General features: G+C 45.7%; 2 protein-coding genes across 4 annotated transcripts in view; one reads left to right on the top strand and one right to left on the bottom strand.

The window, feature by feature from the left end:
- Window positions 1-24,537, top strand: part of RPL12 (ribosomal protein L12) — a 534,927-nt gene that overhangs the window by 96,934 nt on the left and 413,456 nt on the right. The window lies entirely within an intron of this gene.
- The window catches only part of GARNL3 (GTPase activating Rap/RanGAP domain like 3), a 149,947-nt gene that overhangs the window by 58,217 nt on the left and 67,193 nt on the right, over window positions 1-24,537 (bottom strand). For both annotated transcript variants that reach the window (XM_049637751.1, XM_049637741.1), the window contains exons 5-7: window positions 10,667-10,766; window positions 9,004-9,122; window positions 2,475-2,539 (exon numbers count right to left, since the gene is read on the bottom strand). In XM_049637751.1, coding sequence (XP_049493708.1) covers window positions 2,475-2,539; window positions 9,004-9,122; window positions 10,667-10,766 — 284 coding nt within the window. The remainder of the gene's footprint in view (window positions 1-2,474; window positions 2,540-9,003; window positions 9,123-10,666; window positions 10,767-24,537) is intronic.

The following is a 24,537-nucleotide window of genomic DNA, read 5'->3' as shown; positions in this document are numbered from 1 at the left end:
CAGGCTCTGTGCTGACAGCTCAGAGCCTGGAGCCTGCTTCGGAGTCTGTGTCTCCCTCTCTCTCTGCCCCTAACCCACTCGCATTCTGTCTCTGTCACTCTCAAAAATAAACATTTAATTAATTAATTAATTAATTAAATAAAACAGGGAGTTGAACTCCCCAACCCCCGAGGCCCCTTTCATCTAGGAGTCCCGTATTTGTTTTTTTTTTTTTTGTTTTTTTTTTTATTTATTTTTGGGACAGAGAGAGAGACAGAGCATGAACGGGGGAGGGGCAGAGAGAGAGGGAGACACAGAATCGGAAACAGGCTCCAGGCTCCGAGCCATCAGCCCAGAGCCCGACGCGGGGCTCGAACTCACGGACCGCGAGATCGTGACCTGGCTGAAGTTGGACGCTTAACCGACTGCGCCACCGAGGCGCCCCTAGGAGTCCCGTATTTGTAAGTGAAGGCAAACATAATAATAGCTGATCTTTATGGAGTACTTACTATATGCCGGGCACCCCGCTAAATGCTTTACGTGGATGATCTCATTTTGTCTCTACGAGGCGAGTACTCTTCTATCCCCATTTTAAAGGTGAGGAAATTGAACTAGGATGACAAAGCTAGTAAGGAGCAGAGCCAAGATCTGAACCCAGACTTACCTGACTCCACAGTATTCACGGTTTCATTTCCTTTTAAAAAGTTTTCAAGTTCATGGTGGTAACAAATAAAGATAAAGTCTTTTCTTCTATCGGCAGCAACTGGAGACGTTTTGCTCTTCCACGTCTTTAAAAAAAAAAGTGTTTCCTAGCTGAAATGTTTCCTCTGTGCTCTGGCTACAGAGCGGTGGGCTGAGAAGCAGAGGCCCTACTCACAGGACTAAATGAGGTCATGACTAAATGAAACTTGTCCTTAAATATAAAGAAGCTGGAGTAAAAAAAAGTCACAGAAAAAAAAAAGTCACAGAAATCGGAAGCCAGTGTAATTCTAAGTGTTCCTCTCAAAGCCGGTTAAGATTTATAGCTCCTTAGACGCAGCAAGGTATTTCTGTGCTTGATAAAAATGTTAACCTCTCCACTGATGCTTTCATAGCTCAGGCTTCAGACTGCTCAGGAGAAAAGTCAGAAAGCCTAGAGCAGAAAGGAGAAGGCCTGCGATTTGAAGAGCAAATCAAGCTTGAAAATGAGATATGAACATTTTTACTTCTGAACTCAGTGCCCTTCATCAGCCAGATGCGGTCCCTAACTAACGGAGTCAAGACTGTCCCTTCAATTAAGAGATGTTTCTGGCAAGTGTGCATTGTGGCCGGGACACTGAGAACACGATCTCTTCCCACCACCTAGCTGCCGATGAACAGAGAGTAAACCACAGGACCCTGGGATAAGCATTTATATTCACATAACACGGGCTTTAGTGGCTAAAGGCCCAAGCCTGGGAATAACGGGACCTGGGTTTAAATCCCAGCTCTGTGGTTTACCAGCTGTGAGATCTCTGTCCAATCCCTTCACTTCTCGGAAGCTGTGATCCTTCCTTGGTGGAGTGTAGGTGATAACAGATCTACTCTGTGGAGGTGGTCTAAAGACTTTCTAAGAGGGGTGCCTGGGTGGCTCAGTCGGTTCAGCGTCAGACTTTGGCTCAGGTCATGATCTCACAGTTTATGAGTTCGAGCCCTGCGTTGGGCTTTGTGCTGAGAGCTCAGAGCCTGGAGCCTGCTTCGCATTCTGTGTCTCCATTCTCTCTCTGCCCCTCCCCAGCTCACACTCTCTCTTTCAAAAATACATAAACATTAAAAATTTAAAGACTTTCTAAGAGAATGTCTGTAGAGCATTTAGCGCTGTGCCTAAGAAGCTACCGTTACTACAATGTAACCTCTCGGATGGTGACAGGGCAACAGGTAGCACCTGAGTGGTGGCATTCCTAGGGGTGTCTGCCATCCGGTATGGGGGGGGGGGGGGGGGAGACACGAGGGGGGGGGGAGAGGTGGGGGCAGAGCCCCAGCCGAGCACAGAGCAGCTGGATGTTCCATTCATTTAACGGTCTCTTTGCAAAGAATAAGGACATTCTTCCCTGAGAAGCATTTGCTGACATATGAGTTTCTGTTTCAAAGCAGGAAAATGAGAGGAAAAATATTTCTTGATTTTGTTTATGAAACCAAAGTATCTGCACGCATGCAAGAAAAAAAGAAGGCAGCCACGCAGGCAGTTTGGAGATGCGTAAGAGGGGAGCTCAATTTTCACCACACACTCGCTGTGTGATCTTGGCTTTCTCTGAGCTTCCATTTCTTCCGCCGCACAGTGGGGAGGATCGCGGCACCCATCCTACGGACTTGCTGTGAAGACGCTGACATGCAGGAGGTAATGCAAGTCAGATGCTTGGCACAATGTCTGCTATGTGGTCAAGGCTCCAGAAAGTAGAAAAGTAACATCAGATGATCGCAGGAGCAGAATACTTATAAAGGCTCCTGGTGTTGGGTTTCTATTCATGAGTACTCACCTTAAGATGGACTTCACAGAGAGAGTTTTTGTGGGACTGTACGGAAGGCATATTTTCTGGGTACCCTGGAAAGTCAAAACACCAGATCAGTGAGGATTTGGCGATTTCCATCTCTGAAAGAGCCTCACCTGGCCATTGAAAAGAATATATGAATAAACACATTCTGTGGGGGAGAAAAGCTTGCTCAGGCTTGACAACGTCTTCCACCATCCCCCTAGCCCGACACGTGCGGAGTTAAGCATTACTCTTCAACATACGGACTGATGGGTGTGTTAGTGTGGTGCTCAGATGAGCCACGTGACTGAGATGAGAAGGGGGTCTAGTCTCCGAGCCAAGAGTAGGATCAGCCTCCAAGACAATGAGAAGAAAACAGTGTCCACGTGTCAATGGGACCTGAATGTAATACCTCCAAGTCAAAGGCTTTTGGAACTAGAAATCGCTCGAATCTTTCAGAGAGGGTTTCATAATATGCACTTCTATATTTTTCTGTGTTTACTATATATTTTTTATTTTATTATTTTTTCATATGAAATTTATTGTCATATTGGTTTCCATACAACACCCAGTGCTCATCCCAACAGGTGCCCTCCTCAATGCCCATCACCCACCCTCCCCTCCCTCCCACCCCCCATCAGCCCTCAGTTTGTTCTCAGTTTTTAAGAGTCTCTTCTGCTTCGGCTCTCTCCCCCGCTAACCTCTTTTTCTTTTTTTTTCCTTCCCCTCCCCCATGGGTTTCTGTTAAGTTTCTCAGGATCCACATAAGAGTGAAAACATATGGTATCTGTCTTCCTCTGTATGACTTATTTCACTCAGCATAACACTCTCCAGTTCCATTCACGTTGCTATGTGTTTTTTAAAGTAGGCTCCATGCTCAACGTGGGGCTTGAACTCAGGACTCTGAGATCAAAGAGTTGTGTGCTCTACCCTCCAGGCCAGCCAGGCACCCCTCTGTGTTTACTATTTAAACTCTGTTTCTTCCTCTCTAAATGATACCCGCTGTGACTAACTGCTAGAATGCACTCAATAAATATATTTTGGCGTGAAAGCGAATGAATGAAAGGTTGCCTGAATGGTTCAGTCCCACATCCAAACCACCCAGAATAGATGAAGGCCACTTGCTTTATAATTTCCCAAAAAAGAGTGGTGCCTGAGTGTCTCAGGTGGTTGAGCATCTGACTTCAGCTCAGGTCATGATCTCATGGTTCATGAGTTTGAGCCCCACATCGGGTTCACTGCTATCAGCACTGAACCCGCTTTGGATCCTCTGTCCTCCCGTCTCTCTGCCCCTCCCCTGCTTGCACTCTCTCTAACATAAACATTTTGTTTATTTGTTATTTTAAAGAGCAAAAAAAAGTTTATTTATTTTTGAGAGAGAGAGCGAGCGCACAGAGGAGAGGCAGAGAGACAGGGAGACAGAATTGCAAACAGGCTCCACACTGTCAGCACAGAGCCCAGTGCAGGCCCCGAACCCATGGAACCACGAGATAATGACCTGAGTCGAAATCAAGAGTCAGATGCTTAAATCGACTGAACCACCCAGGTGCCCATATTTTTAAAAAATAATAATTTTCAAAAAAGATACGATACAGATTTGTAATCCACAAAGGATTTACACTACACATTTGGCAAAAGGGAATACGATGTAGTACACACATAAAACTTTCTTTCTAACTTTGACTAATAAAATTGGCAGCACAAAGGGTAAGAGCATTTCTTGTAGGAAACAGGCAAGGAAGGAAATCGGATTTTCCTTGTGTTTCGAGACGTACCTGCCAAACTCATCAGTCCGAGGCCTGAACACTGGCGTCGGGATGGACTTCCTCAACCTTGTCGAGCCCGTGACCTTTTTCAGTGAACTCAACATTCACACCCATGCCCCCAGAGAACCAGGGCTGGGGAGGAGTGTGTCTTTCCAGCTAACCATCAGAAGTTGCATGAGGCAAAGCCCTTCTTACGGGTTCTCAATCGAGCAATGCAGTTTTTGTTATAGAGATTTTAGAAGATTTCGGATACAGACGAGTATTATGATGGGAATAGGCATTTTCAAATTCCACATAACCCACCCACTGAAATCGGAGTTATTTTGGTGGCCTTGCTTTTGTGGCCAGCCCCGGCCTACCTCACACTGCGGTCACCTGTACAGGATGCCAACCCTTCTAGAAGAGGGTCTTGAGTCTGACCTTCTTGCTCCTCCCCTACCTTAGCTACTTTTCCTTCTCACCGAACACGCCAAAATGCAGCTTTAAAGAGAAGTCCAGGGCAGCCTGAGGGGGGGACGTATGGAAGAGGAGAGGATCCAGCCCCTGCCTGGCTGACTGTAGCACCTGCATAAGCTGCCTACGTGGATGCGGAAGCCCGGGCTCACGGGATGGTGGGTTTGTATTTTTCTTCACCACAAACTGGTAAAAGCTCTTCCTCCCTCATCTTCTCCCTGTTGTAGCTTTCCACAGTGGTTTCCCACAAAAAACACCTTCTGGTTCTCTGTGTTCCGGTGGGACCAACAGACACACAGCGTCGAGTACACGTACAGGCAACACCAAGCGATCGCTGCAAGGATACGGAAGTGCGCGTCGGACGTCACCCCCTGTAGGTGGCAGGTGTGTGTGAACAGGTGTCTAGAAGGGTGTTGCGGTGGTCATCCCTGAGTAAGTGGACTTGGAGTCTCTTCTTTTTACTAGCTGCATTGTCTCGTACAGATGAAATCTGTACGATAAGTATGAGTTGTTTTTTTAAGCCTTTTCTTTGTGTTTAGAAGAAATACAGCGGAGATCAACAGGATGGTCTCAGCTCTGTTTGAGAACAAAATGTGGGCTCGTGGAAGGGGAGAGGGGGTGCAGAGGCACGTGCTTCTGTGCATCTCCTGCAGCCTCCGGCACTAGTTTGGGGCTTCACAACTGACCCGTTTTGCCAGGCTCTGCTCTGGTTTCTCAGTCCCTCACTTTCCTTCAGCACCGCCACTCGGAGATGCTAGCAAGCACTTGCCCTGCCCTGGCAACAACCCAGGGTCCAGACTAGAGGCTCTGGACAAGGCACTGGCACTTCTCAGTAGAGGGGGGTAACTCATTAGGCCAGCCCCACTGCCTTCACGGGGGTCTTGGGGTCTTGACTCCCTCCTCCTTGCCTTCTGCCCAGACGAGTCCCCAGAGCTCCTCCTTTGTCTTGTCTTTGTTGTTCTCTCTTTCTGGAATGCTCCCCGCCTGCCCCTTCCCCCTACCATTTATGTGGCTCGTTCCCTTCCCTCCCGTAGGTCTCTTTAAATGTCACCTCCTCGGAAAGGTTTTCCTTGGCTGTCTGATCTAAAGTTGGTCTCCTGTATCATCCTGCCTTTGTTTCCTTCAGAGTGTTTGTCACAATTTACAATGCGGTACAGACGACGTCTTCAGTCATTAGAATAAGCAAAACTCCCCCCCTGTACCTGCTCCTCCCTCCCAGTACCTGGCAACCTTCCCCGGTGAGGAGATGGAGTGGCTCTTACTGCCTGAAGGAAGAAGGCAAGACACTAAGAGAATCCATTCCAGAAAGGCGGCCAAAGGGCAAAACTATCCTTCCTTGTGTTGGTGGAAGGAAGGAAGAAGGAAGATAGGAAAAGCCAAGGTGTTAGATGCCGGGGCCCTTGATTCTGCCATTCCGAGGGCAGGCCTCGAAGCGGGTGCAGGCACGCTGCAAATAGATCAAGGTGAGCCCTGGAGACACCTCAGAACATGTGGACTGGAGGTTCACTTCCCAGGCACGGCCTTCCTTAGGAATCGAAGTCTGCGTAGAACCTATTTGAACACGATGAGGGGCAGTGACTCAGCAGCTTCAAGCATAGAGGGTCAGCAAGATTAGAAACATAAGCCTGGAGCGGTGCTCCTGCCTCAGCCCACCTGCCCTGTGGCTAGCAGGGGAGGTGCCGGTGACAGGGACAGACCTGAGAGGCTCAGCGCTAGCAGAGACCTGGGATCAGGTCACGGAGCTCACAGTGTGCGGTGTCATCACCGCAAGGGGCAAATGACTAGGACCACGGATTCCGGTGACAGGTGCATTCCAGTGACACCAAAAAGCCCAGAGGGGACCAGTTACATATGTGGTTGCTAGTTCAGAGACCGGATCAGCCACTCGACAAGAGAGCACAGAAAGCCCCACGTGAACCCACAGTCCTCTTCTCCCGCCACTGTGAGGTCTCCTAAACCCTCTCCCCGGGCACCCAGATATCAACTTCAAGAGGAGCAGGGAGAGAGGAAATCAGAGACACTATTTCTCCAAAAGAGGCAGAGTCATCCAAAGAGAATATTTATTTATTTATGTTAAATGTCTATTCATTTATTTTTCAGAGCAAGAGAGAACACGAGTGAGGGAGGGGCAGAGAGAGGGAGAGAGAGAATCCCAAGCAGGCTCCATGCCCAGGGCGGATGCGGGCTTAATCCCACGGCTGTAAAATCATGACCTGAGCCAAAATCAAGAGTTGGACACTCAACTGACTGAGCCACCCAGGTGCCCCTCAACATTATCTGCCAACACCGGTGCATAAACTCTGCTTCAGTACAGCTATGATGATGGTGAGACCGAGCCCAGTTTCAGCAGCACGGGGAGAGAGGGGAGAGCCAAAATTTTCCGCAGGAAATCATTCAGGAGTAAGAGCTGACTCGGCTTTACATTAGATTTTTACCTTCAATCTGCCTAAAAAGAGAAAACTTTCTGAAACATAACATGGGCATTTATATAAACAGAGGCGGCACAGCACACAGGTTAGGTTGGACTTTGGTGTCATTCGTTGATTCGTTCAGTAAATACTTCTCGAGCTACTTCTATGTGCCAGAAACAGGGCTGGGTGAGAACAAAGCAGTTATATGTCCTCTGCTCTCATGGAGATCAGAGCCCAGTGAAAGGGACAGCGCGAGTCAAAAGAATTACATGGAGAATTGATTACATACGGCACTGCCAGCTCAGCAGGCAGTCCTGGGTTCTGCCTGGCCTTGCCACCTTCTGGCATGTGACCTCGGCCATGGCATTTAACCCCCCTAAACCACAATTTCACCAATTAAGATAATGCACTGGGAAGATTTAGTATATGTGGCATACAGTAAGAGCTTGATAAATGTTAGATTTTATTGTTAACTGTGACTATTTTTAATCATCGCAAAAAGTTCCTAATTACAACTTAACTCTGTAATGGTTCCTAGAAATTCTTTCTGGGCTTTTTGAAGTTGCTGTATGTGTACGCACGCGTGCAAATGTGTTGATGTATGTGTGTGTATAAAAAAGTTACTGTTTTTTAAAGAGTGTGTATAAAGAAACCACTACTTTTTTAAGCGTGTGTATACAAAAAATTACTGTTTCTTTAAGTTCCTGTATTATTTCCTTCCCCAAAAGATCTACGTGGCAATTTCTGAGATACTGTATTGCTGAGGTGAACATCAGTGTGCAATGATTAAGTAATAGCTTTCAACAAATGCACCCATAAAGTGAGACCACCACATAATAGGACTAACATTTTCTGAGTGTGGTTATCTCGTTGCTTCTTAATTATACACTGTATTCACCCATTCGAGAGTAAAATGTTCTATCCTTCAGGTATCTAAGCAATTTAAGATCTGATGATTTGGGACGTTGCATAGATGTGGATTTTCAAATAACAGCTCACTTAATATAGTCCTCAGCACCCTTTGAGCCACAGCCCAGAACTTTCCCCAGTTTACAAAGAAGAAAATGGAGAGCATCAGCAATTTTCTCAAATTGACATGAGTGAATTTGCTACTGCTGTAATTGGACTCTGGTTTGCTTAGCTCCAAATCCTTTGCTCTTTCTAGTGTCCATAATGCCTATGAAAAATTCTCTGAGAAGCAAAGGAAGAAAAAAAGTCCGAGGGAAAAAAATGATGAATTTTTTTAAGTTAAAGGTGAAAGACAGAGACCAACCATAAGAATTCCCAGAAAAAGAATTCAGAAAAGAAAAAGCAGCAATAATGAACCTAAGAGAATTTTCCTGAGCTAAAGAGAGGCCTGCATTCCTGAGTTGAAGGGACTTGCCTTCAGTCCACTCAGAACCCACCCTGGGCAGGGAGTACTTGTTAAGTCTTGAGTTATTTTTCTACCTCAGGAAACTGATGAAAGGGGCTAAGCCTCAAAAAACTTCTAGAAGCGCAGCTGACTCAGTGCTTGACTGAATGACCCATGGAAACAGGAGCACCCCATGGGCTGTACCAGGTAACAGTATTATATTCTGCCAATAAATTTTGTTTCTTTTAGTTGAAGGTGAACCGGTTGGTCAGTTTCAGTCTTAGTAACAGCTAAGGTTAATGCTCTGTAAAATACAGTTCTGTGTTCCACAGGCCAGAGACGGAGGGGAAGGGACATGCCCAGTTAGTGGCTTGTCGGGGAGAATTTGTGGTTGAACCCAGAGTCTGAAGGCCCCACTGCTCAAGAGTATAATCCTGAATATCCAAACTCAGAGAACCACGTAGAAAAAGACTCACCAGAACCATTCTGACAAGGACACTAATAAAACTCTGGAGCAAGGGGGATGCTCCAGGGCCAAGCCAGGTACTTACTGTTTTCCTCCAAAGAATTGCACGGTATTGAGGGACGCGCTGATGGTTTTGGTCGGAAAGGGTCACGGACAAGAAGAAAGGGCTCTTCTCTGCATCATTTCCAATGTAATTCTGATGAACTGCAGGAGAGAGTTTTAGAACAGTGAACATACAACTGATTCTTTCAGGCCCCGGTGGGAGTAGACAACTTTTCCTTCCCACATGAGCAGGGAGCAAGAATCCTAAACCCAGCTCGGAAAAGATTCTGATCATGCCATACTGATCGCGCGCTCCGATTCAACCTTGGCAGTGATCGGTTCGGAAATGTTCAGAAACGAACAAGTGACCAATACCAGCCAATGAGACGGGAGGAGAAATGGGTCAAGGGGTTTCTGGAAAGGCTTCTTCACTCCTGAAGATGGCCTTCTCCTTGCTCTGGACATGGTGGTGTCTAGAGGTGATGCCTGGAATTGCTGCAACCACCTTGCGACCCTGAGGAGGGCCGGCCTCGATGACACCACTGAGCCTCTGAATCCACCAACTCTGGAGCCTGACTTACCTCTGAGTTTCTTGGCATCTGAACTGATGGCACCGGTTTTCTCTAAAGTCCCCACTGCTCTGGGCACTATGCTTTCAAGCATTTGGGAAGATGACAACTTTCCCACTGACTTCTTTCTTTATAAAGAAATATGCCTTGTCTACAGCAAGCAAACTTCTTAGAATAAAACAGTATCAGACTTTTAAAAAGACATCCTTTGCACCTGATCACTCTCATTTTATAGTCCAAGCATCACATCTTCTAGAAACACATGCTTTAGCCTGATAAGCAGTTTATCTGGCTCCTCTCTAATCCTGCAACAGTGATTATTCTTCCATTTCCATTTTCTGCCTTCCCACGTATGTTCACTTGAGCCCTTCACTTTAAATCTACATCGCTATTAATGACTGAGCTCTTGCTGTGTGCCAGGAGCAGGGCTTAGCATTTCTCCAGCGTATCTCACTGAAACTCCTGTTCTAACCTACTAGGTATGTATTAGTAATCCCTCCACTTTGCACAGAAGAAAATTAAATCTCGGAGACATGGAGAGTGACCAGTGTCAGGTCCTGTGGTTAAGAATGGCAGAACCAGGACTCAGACCCATTTTAGAGTCTCCATGAGGGTAGGGATGATGACTGCCTTGACCAGTATAATTGCCTGGAATGTGGTAGGTGATAAACAAATACCTGTTACCAGAGCCTACAGGACAATGCCTCTCCGTTCTATATTGACCCTGGAGCTCAGGGAATCATTTCTTTCCCTCGTTGCCTTAAACTAAGTATTCAAAATCCGCTATAGACCTGTTTACAGCACTTGGTATAGGATAGTACTTGGCACGTGCCTTGGTTAGGTCTAAAGTTGTTGTCCACCCTGCAAATTCAAATTGCCATTTAGAAGATCTAACTCCCTTTAACTCCCAAGGGATGAAAATATATGTTTATATATAAATAACCCTAGGGCTGAGATTGGAATTGAATCTTCAAATCTACCAAAAAAAAAAAAAAAAAAAGAAGCTTACTACTAGCCTGACATCAGTGTCCCTAAACTGGTTAGTTTCATACTTTTAAGGCACCAGAATAAATTACACTGACATTATTTTTCATTTTGAATATCCTTTCTTCCCAACCACCATAATGGCATAGTTACCTTGTCCTAAAAAATACTTGAAATACCATCTGGTGTGGTATTCTGGGTTTTCTAAGTGCACGTCTGTTCTTCGCCACGTACCTGGCAGGGCAGTTGCATTCTGTAAATGAACAAAATTGTGTCATTAAGAGGCTTATTCAGAAAGTAAACAAGAAGCTGGCAATGAATCAGCGGCCAAAGAACCAGAAAAGTCACTGTCAAAAGCAGACACACAGGACTGTAACCACATGTCCTCATTAGAAAAGACAACCCATCCACGTCACAGAAGCATTCGAAAGGTCCCTGGGGCATAGGAAAAAGAACCGAGTGATGCGTTCGGCTATTTCCAACTTGAGTACAGCTTTCTGGTTCGAAGCTCCAAATATTTGGCAGTTGGTGCCCCCTAGAGGCATGCCCTTCTGTTTGGTACCCCTGTAACAGGCACCTTTCACCTGGAATGCATCTCTGCAGCCTCTTATTCAAGTAAGAATGTTTTTGGTAGAATTTTAAAAATTTGCCATGAAATAACACAATTAGTGGGGGAAATATGGATAAACATAATGAGTCATCTGAACCCTCTCCCCAAAGATAATCACTATGATTTGGCAGGGTCCCCACTCATTGTTTCTTACACATGCGTGCATATGTATTTTTCTTACCAAAACACAATCATACTGAAAATGCGGTTTGAAACTCCACTGACATGTACATTGTGCCATGTGTATACAGCAGACTGTTGGAACGTAATTTTCTGATTCCAAAACGTCTCTTATGATTTACTAGGTACTTGTGGTCACTTGCTTTAGCATGTTGAAGGGGTTTCCTTCAATTGTGAGCTTACAAAGGGGCCACTGTTAGGAATGAATATCGAATTTTACTGCAAGTTTTTTTTGGCAGCTACTGACAGGATAGCTTGAATTGGGGAAAAATCATAGTAATGTAATGAATTATGCTACTGGCTCTTCTGATGCTGAATGGCTCTTAGATTTCTGGAATACGTCCTACTAGGTCATGGTATATAGTATCCTTTTGATACATTGCTGGATTAGAAAAAATGAATTATGTGTCATATTTGTTAGTGAGATGGGGTTACAGTTTCTTTTCTGTATGTATTTTGGTCATGCTTCAGGGATTATATTACTTTTTTAATGTTTATTTTTGAGAGAGAGAGAGACAGAGAGACACAGCATGAGCAGGGGAGGCGCAGAGAGAAATGGAGACACAGAATCCAAAGCAGGCTCCAGGCTCAGAGCTGTCAGCACAGAGCCCGACGCGGGGCTCGGACCCACAAGCTGTGAGATCATGACCTGAGCCAAGGTCAGATGCTCAACCAACTGAGCCACCCAGGTGTCCCAGGGTTATATTACTCTATAAAGTGAATTAGGACTCTCTTTGTCTTGCTCATGCTCTGGAAACACTGACACTCATTGAGAGAGCTTTAAGGGCCAAGGACCAGGCCAGGCACTTTCTGCGCATTATCTCCATAGCATCTCCGCCAACTTTATGACATCGATTTAATTTTATCTCCTACTTTCAGACGCAGAAATTGAGGCCTGGAGACTTCAGCTATGCTGCCTGAGGTTGTGGAGTTCATAGGCAGTGGAGCTGAAACCGCAGTCAGTGCCCATTTGGGAAGTTTTTTTTTTTTTTTTCTTTTTAAAAATTTTAACCATTATGTCATCGTCTGGGTTCTTTTTTATGTTTTGCCCTTTTACTCAAGGAGTAAAAAAGGAGGTTAATGCTTAGCATTACTGTGCTTTTATTGAATTTTCTTGAATTAAAAAAAATCAGCTACTAATTTACATTTATATATAAATATATATATTTAATATATATTTACATGTAAATATTTATATATATATATATACATACACACGTACATATTTTTTTAATTTGGCAATAATTTTGAACTTACATAAATGTTGCAAGAATAAGACTGCAAAGGACATGTCTATAGCCTTAATCAGATTTAGCTGTTAATATTTTATCCCATTTATTCATTTGTTCACTACTCTCTCCCCCCCCCCCACACACAAATTTTTTTCTGAACATTTAAGGCTAAGATGCATAAATATCCCTTTATGCTAATGCATCCCTTTATCCCTAATGCTTCAGTGTGTACTTCCCAAGAATAGAGCTATCTTCTTACATAACCACACTATAACTTTACCAACTTTTGTAAATTTAACATTGATAACAATACTTTCATCCACCATCTGTATTCCAATTTTGTCAATTGACTCAAAAATGTCATTTAAAGCATTTTTCCTCTTGAGTTCAGGGTGATTTAGTTGTTGTGTCTCTTCAGACTCCCTTCATCTGGAACATTTCCAGAGACTCTGTCTTTTACCACACTGACATTTTTTTCAACAATACAGCAAAACCTCCCCAATTCTTTATAAAAAAGCAAGAATTAATCCTTCTGGGTTTGTCTGATGCTTCCCCACAATGAGGTTCAGGTTACGCATAGCTGGTCAGAATGCTACATAAGCGGAGCCTGTCCTCAGCTTATCCTATTTCCAGAACAGATAGATGGCTGTTCCTCATTGGTGATGTTAGTGTTGATCACCTGTTCAAGATGTTGTTGCCTCTCAGTCTTGACCTTTTGGTGTGACTCAAGAAGAGCCATAATTGGATTTTGTTCCCAGTAGAATGTCTGGATGATTCATTGTCAACAGTGTTCACTTTATAATAATCAACCACCGGCAGTGCCAGTCCACAGTCCACGATGCCTCCGGGCAGCATGCAGCTGTGGTCTGACTCTGGGGTCCACCAGCCAGCCTCAGGCATCAGCTGACCAGACACAGGTGGGGTCCAGCTAAGGCAGCTGGCCTTAGCCAGTCAGATGCCACTGTGGTGGGTGCCACTGTCCCAAGACCTTGGACACCATCAGCAGAGCCTGGAGGGGAGACTCTGAGGGAGGCAGGCCAATTAGGCCTCTCGAGCTTCTCAGACTTGCACGGCACAGCGCCCAGATCTTAGCTCTGTGCTTCTAGATTTGTTAAATGTCACCCGTGGGCCCATTCTACCTCCTCCTCAGGATCTCTGTGGGCGGGGCCCTGGAATTTGCAATTTCACAAGCATCCCAGGTGATTCTGAGGAACACTGAATCTTGAGAAGCAAGGCTCTATGCCAGGGGTTCTCAAAGAATCCAGGGAAGGCCGTGAACTTGGGTGAAACAAACAAAAATCTTTCTTTCCCTACCTTCTAATGAAAGCATAGCGTTTCTTTCAATTACAAATGTATGCAAAAAAAAAAAAAAAAAGGTCACAGATATTTTTAGAACTCATTACAGGAACTGCAGACATCTTGAATACTGTTTACAATTTTCATGGTTCAAAATTACAGTAGTTGCAAGACCTGCTGCTGGCCTCGTTATTTAACGTATTGATAAAAAACCACATATATTACTGCCTCATATTAAAAAAAAAAAAATCATTCCTAGAAGTACTTCAGCACAACTGTTTTCCTTTGTGATCTCATGTGTTTTGTTTTACGCGTCCAAAAATATTCTGAGAAGGGGCCTGCAGGCCTCACAGACTGCCAAGGGGGTTAATGGACATAGAAAATGACCCCCAAACTCCAGATCTTCTAAAGCCCCGAGTCTGTCTTCTCCCCTCCCAGAGGTCTGAACACTGGCCGCCGCAGAACGGAATAACAATAGACAACACACAGCCCCTTGGAAGGGAAGCTCAGAGTGACAGACGGGACTCTGGCCAGTGGCATGGACTGTATCTCTATTGCGTAACAAGTGCCAATCATGAGGGTTTTTGTTTTTTTTTTGATGTTTATTTTTGAGAGAGAGCGCATGTGGGCGCACATGCAGGGGAGGGGCAGAGAGAGAGGGAGACAGCGGATCTGTAGCGGTTCCTCGCTGACAGCAGTGAACCCGTGAACTGCGAGGCCATGACCCAAGCTGAAGGTGGACGCTCAATTGACTGAGCCACCCAGGTGCCCCTATGAGGGCTTTTTTTTTTTTTAATGATCAAAAAGTTACCTACTTAGGATGCCTGGGTGGCTCAGTCACTTGAGAGTCCGACTTCACTCAGGTCATGATCTCATGGTTTGTGGTTCGAGCCCTGCATGGGGCTCTGTGCTGACAGCTCAGAGCCTGGAGCCTGCTTGGGCTTCTGTGTCTCCCTCTCTCTGCCCCTTCCCTGCTCATGCACTGTCTCTGTCTCTGTCTCTCTCTCTCCCTCTCTCAAGAATAAACAAACATTAAAAGAATTAAAAAAAAAGTTACCTACTTTTGACTTCACTGAATCCTTAACTAAAATTGGGGGAGGAGAACCCAACACCAAAAAAGTTGTGAGTCTCGCAGGGCAAGACACTTCCTGTCCCTTGTTAAAAATCACATATGATGATGGGGCACCTGGGTGGCACAGTCGGTTAAGCGTCTGACTTCAGCCAGGTCACGATCTCGCGGTCCGTGAGTTCGAGCCCCGCGTCAGGCTCTGGGCTGACGGCTCGGAGCCTGGAGCCTGTTTCCGATTCTGTGTCTCCCTCTCTCTCTGCCCCTCCCCCGTTCATGCTCTGTCTCTCTCTGTCCCAAAAATAAATAAAAAACGTTGAAAAAAAAATCACATATGATGAGGTGTAAAGACAAGAATACACACAAGAACTGACAAAAGAAAGGATACTAAGCAAAGAAACAAAACAAAGAAGCACCTCTGTCCAAAGACCCCAGAACGACTCTAAAAATGAGTTCCGATTTCTGATGATAAGTAACAGAAGTGGACAGTATAAAGGGCACAAATCTTGAGTGAATCATAAATGATATTTAAAATACGTATATGCCCTTGTGACCATTCCCTGGATCAAGACAGAAAATATTGTCAGTACCCCAGAAGGCTCCTTCACTCACTTTCCCCACTCAATACCTAATCATACTCTGAAAGGTAACCATTATCCTGACTTTTGTCACCACAATTCATTTTACTCTCTCTTGAACCTCACAGAAATGAAATCAGATCATGTGTATTTGTTTGCGTCAGGCTCTGTTCTTCAGCATCGAGTCTATGACATTCATCCATGTTGGGGATGTAGGAACAGCTCATTCTCTCCGGTTGCCATGTAGCAGTCCCCCATATGAACGCCACAGCGTATGTATTCACCATTCAGTTGGTGGACATAGGGACTGTTTCCAATTTGGGGTCATTAAGAATAAAGTCACATCAACATTCTTGTGTCTGTCTTTTGCTGGACATAAGCGCTCACTGCTGTTAGGTATACATCCGGGGATCAGGGGAGACAAATGTTCAGTTTTAGTAGATGTTGCCAAACTTCCAAAGGGGATGTGCCAATTTACACTACTGGTAAGACGGGGAGAGTTCTAGCTTCTCCACATCTTCTGACCAGCTCTTAGCATGTCATTTTCGTTTTAGCAGTTCTGGAGTGGGTGCAGAAGTGCCTAACTGTGGCTTTCACATTGCAACAAACCCTAACTCTTTTAAGGATGACCTACTGCACAGAGGATTTCAGAGATACAGAAACTTTGTTTGCAACATTTAAGGTGACAATGACACCAGGAACACTTTATTTGACGTCAACAAGCAAGTTCAGAGGAAATATTCTTTTTTTAATTTTTATTAAAAAAATTTTTTTTATGTTTGTTTATTTTTGAGAGAGAGGGAGGGACAGAGCGTGAGCAGGGAAGGGGCAGACAGAGAGGGAAACACAGAATCTGAAGCAGGCTCCAGGCTCTGAGCCGTCAGCACAGAGCCCGACACGGGGCTTGAACTCACAAACCACGAGATCATGACCCGAGCTGAAGTCGGACGCTCGGCAGACTGAGCCACGCAGGCGCCCCCAGAGGAAATATTCTAATGGGCTAAACTGCCAGATAACTGAAGCTTAACACTGCAGATGCCCACACTTAACCCATTGTTTGTTTATTTAATTAATTTATTGGTTAAATGTTTATTTTGAGAGAGAGAGAGAGAGTGTGCATGTTCATGGGGGAGGGGTAGAGGGAGAGAGAGAATCCCAACCAGGCTCCACACTCACCACAGAGCCCTAAGTGGGGCTCGATCCCATGACTGGGAGATCATGACCCTAGCCAATATCGAGAGTTGGACACTCAACCTACTGAGCCACCCAGGCTCTTATTATGTTATGCCCTTTGAGATAAAGGTTTGCTAAAAGGCATTATGAAGAGTAATACATAAACTCAAATTCTTCTACGCTACAGATGTGCCTGAACATGCCAAGAGTGTTAAATGAGTCCTGAGACTAAGAAATCCTGAATCATCCCTGCATTGAATTCCAAGGCCCACAAAACCTCTTTGTTGACCTTCATGGTCTTTTTCTTCACCTCGTTTATACTTGCGGGATGAGAAGGAGAGAAATTGAATGAATCTGGCCAGGATATTTTGAGGAGAATGTAATCAGAATCCACATATAACACCCTCATTTTATCTGACTATTCGCTCATGGTTGACTTGAAGCAGGAAAGCCACACAACATGGACTACAGACGAGACCCCTCGTTTTATATAATGCCTGGGAGTTTTCATAGTTTTTTTCCAGAGTGAAGTTCAGTTAGTGAGTGGATGCATTTATTTCAGTTTCTAGGTTTAAATAGCAGAGGGAACACTGGCAGTAAAGAATATGGTCTTTTAAAAAAATACACTAAAATCTTTGGAATTGCAAATGGAAATGTAAGCTGGTTGAAAAAACTGAATCCACACATAAATTAACATCCCTTTCTCTTCCCCATCTTCCACGCCCTGGTACACAGCCTTTCCCTCTATTAACCATTCTACCAGGTTGGTATGGATAGTCCCAGACCTTTGTATGCATTCATAAAGGTGTGTTTACTATGTACGTACGTGCACACGTCACACGTCCGCATCCACGTGCATATATGCACATACATTCATAACACACATGTATATGCATACACACACAATTTCTTTTCATAAATGGGATGGTCGTGTAGCTATTACACTGAGGCTTATTTTTTTCCCACTAAAGAAAATATCTTAGAAATATTTCTATGCCAGTACATTCAGATCGACCTTGTTCTTTTTGACTATATGGATTTTTTAAAAAATTAAACACTACTGTTGAGTAGAGATGTGCAAAATATGTAAACAGCATAAAAGGGCTTGACGTGGAAAGTTTAGGTTTTCCGACTTCTTTCCTGACCTGCCGTTTCCCTTCTCCAGAGGCAATCGCTGTTAAATTCTTCTGTGTCCTTTTGGAGACTCTCTTGCATATTGACAGACATATTTATCTTTCTTTGTGGTTTGCTTTTAAGGAAATGGGATGATAAACTAATCATTCCGGAATTTGCTTTTAGGACTAATCCTATCGTGAACATTTTGCTATGGTATGCACCAAAGCTTCATTCTTTCTAACAGCTACTAAGCATTACACTGTATAAATGTATCATAATTTATGTAATTATTCCTCTACTGATGGAAATGCAAGTTGTTTCCAGGTGTTTTTTTTTTTCTATTTTAAATAATGCTATAATACACCTCCTAGCAGCACTGCTGGCCAAATGGTACACACATTTTTAATTATTGCTAATTGTCCTCCCAAAAGACTGTACTTGTTTACATATACCCCAACAGTGTGTAAGAGAATCCTCCCACGTGAGGGAAGGGAGATTTATGAAGAGCTCAAAGACTGTCCCTCTGTTCCACAATAGACTAATTGATATATACAAGTGAGCCGTAAGGGAGGTCTCCAGGGATCCACCCAGGGGTCACACTCATTTTAATTAATAATCTGAACGAGCACGCAGATGGCAGAAGCAGCGCACTGGAAGGTATTTTAAAGCTTCTCAGGGCGTTAGCTAATAGGACAGGTGACAGAATCAAGATGTCAAAAAAACCTCTTGACAATAAGCAGTTATGAGACACGCTGATGAGATTAAATCCAGTATGGACAATGCAAAACCCTATTTGGGGACAAGTCCAAACTGCATGACTACAGGACGGGGGAGGCCAGGTGCTGCAAAGCAGGGATTGGTGCTCATTTTACCCACCAGGAAACCGAGTCTTGGAGAAGTTGGGTTGTAAACTGGCGAGTGACGGAGCTGAGGCGGGAACCCAAGTTTGCCTGACTCCCAAAACGGTCTACACACTACACATACCGTGACGCCACCTCACAGCCCAGTAAGAGTGCACGTGAGAAAGACTGAGGTGAGGGGTAGCCTAATGGAAGGTTCTTAATGAGGCTTCAGACAAAGAGAGCGTGCAAAGGACAGAAGGGGACGAGTGTGCTCCACCCTGTGGCTGTGGGGGGTGCACCTGGAGCCCCGAAATCAGTTCTGTGCCCCTCAACTTGACACTAAACAACCTCTCCGGTGGCCAAGGAGCAGCAGTGAGGCTGGCGATAAGTGGAACGGAGTCCACGTCTTAGGAGAAAAGCAGCAGATGTCCTGGAATGCCTGAGGGCCTATCATGCTGAAGAGGGCTAAGCCGTACACCGTGGGCTACAGAAGATGTAAATAGAAGTGCTGAGTGGAAAATACAGACGATCAATACCATCCCATAAAAAGAACCCTTGGAATTTCCTGAGCGACGAGGGTAGCAGGAGTTTCTTTTGTGGTAAGGAGGTGACACTTGCTGGGTGTCTGCAGAGCTGTAGGATGGGCCTGGCTGTTGGAAAAGACCAAGCCTTGATCAGAAGCTTGTAGCTTTCAAAAAAAAAAAAAAAAAAGAAGCTTGTAGCTTTCAGCCCCAAGGTGAAGCCTGTGGGAGGGGAGGGGCTGCAGAACGACTTAATCGTTGGCCCAGCAGGAGCGTGGAAGGTCCCTGCCCGGTGCATCTCTCCCATTTGGAGGCTCCTAAGTCGCACCCTTTGCAATAAACTGGTGATAGTAAGGAAAGTGCTTTCTGAAATTCTGAGTCGTTTTAGTAAATTATTGGACCTGGGGGGCGGGGGGTTGTGAGAACCTCCGACTTTGCAGCCAAGTGGGACAGAAGTGTGGGTGACCGGGGACCTGATACTTGCACCTGGTGTCTGAAGTGAGGGCAGTCTTGTGGCGCTAACTCTGGGTAGCGTCAGAATTGAACTGAATTGTAGGACACTCAGCTGGTGTCTAGCAGAAAGCAACTGATGCAGGAGGAAGCAAGTTTCCCTTTCTAGCAGGTGGATTCAAGCAGGGGCCGATGAGCTCCCTGTGGTGAAGCTGCTGCAGGGACTCGTGACTCACGCAGGGTGCGGGCCTGGCCTAGATGAACTCTAAGGAATAGTTGACGGATGGGTGCTGATCTGCAAACTTCTTATCAGTCCAGGGCCAAGTGTACAGCCATGGAGAGCAAGCATCTAGGAACACTTACAAGCAACTTGAGGTTCCTGTGACACCAAAGTCATGTTCAGTGGATTCATTTCTTTAAATAGAATCCAGACCTATCTGGGTGTTAGAAAATTTGGTGGGGAACTATACCAACGGGGTGCTGTACACTGGTCGCACATAGGAGGGCCACACTGAGTTCTACGACCGATTGGAAATAAAAAAGTGGGTCCTTTGCCATCAGTGGTCTCAGAAACACTGCTCGGCCTCACTGTGACATCCCTGGGACCCATCCTATCTGGGTAGGGCTTTTCCTCTTACTTTGCACCAAGCCCCCTCAATGTTTTCCCCACGGTACTTACCAAAATTTGCTATCCTCTTATTGTGTCTGTGTTACTTGCTGTTTTGACTGCTCCCCCTGCCAGTCTGAGAGGCCACCAGGGCAGGGACGTCCGCAGTCTTACTCCCGAGTGGCCAGTGCACTGGCTGTCCGGCACCGAGAAATGATCCAAAGAATGAAGGTGGAATGACTTGACATGCTGCGTGAAAGGCACTCCTGATACAGCTTGGGTTTTGGGTAATGATGGGCTAGGTCATTCAGCCCATGCTCCCACTGAAAAAACTAAAACTACTAGAAAAATATTAAAAACATCTCCTTAAAAGCCCTGGAGTGCTCGTAAGATAGTCAGGAATTACCAGGCCAAACAGGCAAGAGGGAAGCGAGAGAGGTAAGAGGACCATGGATATCTTTTTAGCTTGAGGATATGTGTCAATCCTAGCAAAACTAAACTTGGGGCAAAGAATCAAAACCCCAGACCTGCTGAAGCAGGGAAGTCTAATAGGAGACCCAGCCCACATGATGCGAGGGCCCCAAAGGGTTACACATCGAAGGAAAACGTGAATCAGAAGAGACCCCTCTACCCCAAAGACTAGAGGGCAGGTTGCCACAGTGCGGAGCAGAGCCAGGCGGGGAGCGCCTCTGAGGTGTTGTGTCCACAAGCCAGGCTTCACGTAAACTTTCAGCTCCGTTCTGCATCACTGGGGTGGTTTGGGAAGTCTCAAGCTGGGAATTTAGTTTACGGTGTCTGGCAAAAGAAAATGCAAACCCTCACTCCGATTCTGACATCGGCTCAAATTTGTTTTTTCCCACATCACCAAGCATTTCTCCGACACCAGCTGGGTGTTCTGAAACCCCACTCCATTCTGACACCATCTCCCTGGAGACAGCCTCAGATCCCACAGGTGAAGGGCTCCGTCCCACCAGACCGCCTTCCTTCTGCCACAGATGTCTATCTCAAGACCAGGTTGTCATTTGTCCTTGTGACCAACTGGCTACAGATTGGAGGTTCCAATGACCCCCTCCTGTGTTCGATTAATTTGCTAGAGCGGCTAACAGGACTCAAGAGAAACATTTTATTCACTAGATTGTTGGCTTAACTACTAACTAGATTTATTATAAGAGGATGTAACTCAGGAACAGCCAGACAGAAAAGACTCATAGGACGAGGTATGGGGATGCCCTCTGGGCCTGCCACTCTCCCCACATCTCCCGTGTTCCCCACCCAGAAGCTCTCTGAACCCCGTCCTTTGGGTTTTTATGGAGACTTCACTGATTGATTAAATCACCGATTGAACTGGGATTGATTAAATCATTGGCCGTTGGCAACTGAACTCAGTCTTCAGCACTTCTCTTCTCCTTGGAGGTTGGGAGTCAGGGGTGGGATGAAAAGCTCTACCCCCTGCAAGTGGGTGGCAAATTTCTCTAGTAGCCAGGCCCCCATCTCTAGGGGCTTTCCTATAGTCACTTCATTAATGTGACAAAAGCTACCTTTATCACCCTCTCACTTAGGACACTCAAGCGTTTGGGCAGCTCTGCGTCAGGAAGTGGGCCAAAGACCAAATATATATTTCTTATTTTGAATCGCAAGGTAACATTGCCTACCAAAAGGCAGCTCAGCCTAGGTCTATTAGTCCTGAAAATTCATTTTCTAGAACAACACCGGCACATCACTAGGCGGCTGCGCGCACAGAGAAACACAGGACACTACCACACCACGAGCACAGGCCGGCTTCACATACTGCAGTTCTCCGTCACAGATGGTAAAATCAGTGTACTGATGATGTGTAAAGAAATCAAGGCAAATTCGACATTATCTTCAACGGAACGGTAAGTCTAAGAAGCGACTGAGCCGGGGCGCCTGGGTGGCTCAGTTGGTTAAGGGTCCGAATCTAGATTTCGGCTCAGGCCATGATCTTACGGTTCATGAGATCAAGCCCTGAGTCGGGCTCTGGGTGCTGACAGCATGGAGCTTGTTTGGGATTCTCGGTCTCCCTCTCTTTGTCTGCCCCTCCCCTGCTCATGCTCTCGCGCTCTTTCTCCCACAAGATAAACAAATAAAAACTTAAAAGAAAAAAGGAAGTGACTGAGCCACCTTGAACTAGACAATGTTTCTTTGAAATGATACGAAAAGCACGAGCAACAAAAAGAAAAAAAATAGATGGACGAGACATTAAATTTAAAAACTTCTGCGCTTCAAAAAACACAATCAAGAAAGTGAAAACACAGTCTGCGGAATGGGGGAGGATTTTTGCGAATCGCATGTCTGATAAAGGTCTAGGATCCGTATGGTATAAACAGCTCTTAAAATTCAATAAAAGGAGCAACAGCCCAATAATGAAATTACTTTGCAATTTGTTTCTTTGTGTGTTTGAAAAATTTTAAGCAAGCTCCATATATCGTCCCTTCTAGCGCACTGACGGCTTTAACTAACTTAGAGCAAGCCAGCTTTTTTTTTTTTTCCCTGAGTCTCATGTGGCACTAAGGTCTTTTATCAGAGTGTACGTTACACTGGCCGGAGGCTTTTAACTAAAGACCATCAATACAAAACACAGGCGCAGCGCTCCAACTCAGCGCTCATGCTCAGTGGGTCAGGTAGAAACAAAACTCAAAACAGTGTTTGAGCCCTGATATCATATTTCCCAGAGAAGCAATCTGAGACAGGACTGTGTTTTGAACACAACAGACCACAGTGATTTGTGAAATCAATAACTCCACCAAATGGTTCCAAAGATGTTAAGTGAACTGCCCACAGTCACGCTGCTCGTGAGTTGTGGACTCACCATTTGAACCCAGGCGGTCGGACTCCAGAGCCTCCGGAGGCGATTTCTAATCCCTCCGGTCCAGAGGCATGGCCAGAGGACTCAGCCAGGTGCGGAGCGTTTCGTGAGCCTAGGACCACATTTATGTCTTTCTTTGCAAGAGTGGATTTCCTCTAGACGTCGGTTCCGGCAGGGGGCAGAGTGGTGCTTACGTGGGGTGGGGAAAGTCCAGTGCAGCTTGCTCAGTAGAGGCTGGGCTAACGTTCTGCAAAACTTTTGGTAGCACGAAGATGTCTTGAGGCACAAAAACCTCTGGGGTCTCTTGGTACTTAGGTTTTCAAACTAGAAACTCAGCACGGTGGCTGCTAGCTTTGTGAGCACTGGAAAATGAAGACTTAAGTGTTTCTGCTTCTGGCTTAGCTCCTGGGACACAGTTGGCTGCCCGAGTCTGCGGTAATAAGACTGTCTTATTTCAGGAGCTGGGCCATTTGGGGAGGGCTGTTTCCAAGCTTCAGAGGCAAATTCCCCTGGGAGTTCCTTCCTCTGCGTGGGTCAGCTGACATCATTTTGGAAAAGGAGTACGTGGGCGCCTATTCAGAGGTCTGGCCTAAGACGGGATGGCCTCCTCATGCCTCACGGAGCAATGGCGAGGATACCATGTCTGGGTATGTGAAGTTAAGGCCACAGCTGAGATGAGAGAGAATCTCCCGAATGCTGTGGCCTTTCAAGTTAAATCCACAGCCTTTCACCAAGAATCTGATTAAGGAGGTGGTCAGGAAAGCAAGGCTGGCAAGACAGCGGCGATCGTGTTAACAACCACAACCACGATCACTCTTACAGCTACCGCTTATTGAGTGCGTACTAGATGGCGGGCACAGTTCCAACAGCCTTATCAGCTTGGCTCACTTATTCTTTTCAATAATCCTGAGACACTTACATTTTATAGATGAAGAAACCGAGGCTCGGAAAGGCTGGGTCACTTGCTCAGGGACATACTGCTAGAAGGTAGGGGAGGTATAACTTGAACCCAGGCTTGTCTGACTCCAAAGCTGGGCTAGGGGCTGCTAAAGCACTCTGACGGCCTGTCTCTCAGAGAGGGAGCAGAGAAGGAAAATGGGGGATTACACCAGACTCTGTGTGTAGTTCTGGAAGGCAGACCTCAAAGAGTAGAGTGGGAAGTGGAAGTCTGAAGAAAGACCAGGAAGGTGCATCCCTGCAGCCAGCAGCAAGGAAGACCAGGAGACCCCAGAAAGAGGGCTTGGGCCCAGGGACGGTGGACAGGCACCCTGCCCTGGTGTCTTCTTGGGATAAAGACAACATGTGGTAACTGCAGTAACTCTTGCCTCTCTCTCCCGAGCCCTGTGTTGCTCCCGCGGCACAGCCAAGCTGACTAGCTTGGCCAAGGGGAAGAGCTGGGATTCTGGGGCCAAACACAAAAGGTGTCATGGCTGTGAATTCTTCTTCGGTTCCACTGCTGGCAGACTACCTTTATGTCTCCCTGGCTTTATTATAGATCTTTTTCTTTTTTTTTTTTTTAAATGTTT

The sequence above is a fragment of the Panthera uncia genome, chromosome D4 (genome assembly GCF_023721935.1).
Source record: "Panthera uncia isolate 11264 chromosome D4, Puncia_PCG_1.0, whole genome shotgun sequence".
In the NCBI taxonomy this organism is placed as follows: Eukaryota; Metazoa; Chordata; class Mammalia; order Carnivora; family Felidae; genus Panthera; species Panthera uncia.
This window is presented reverse-complemented; position numbering and strand designations above follow the sequence as displayed.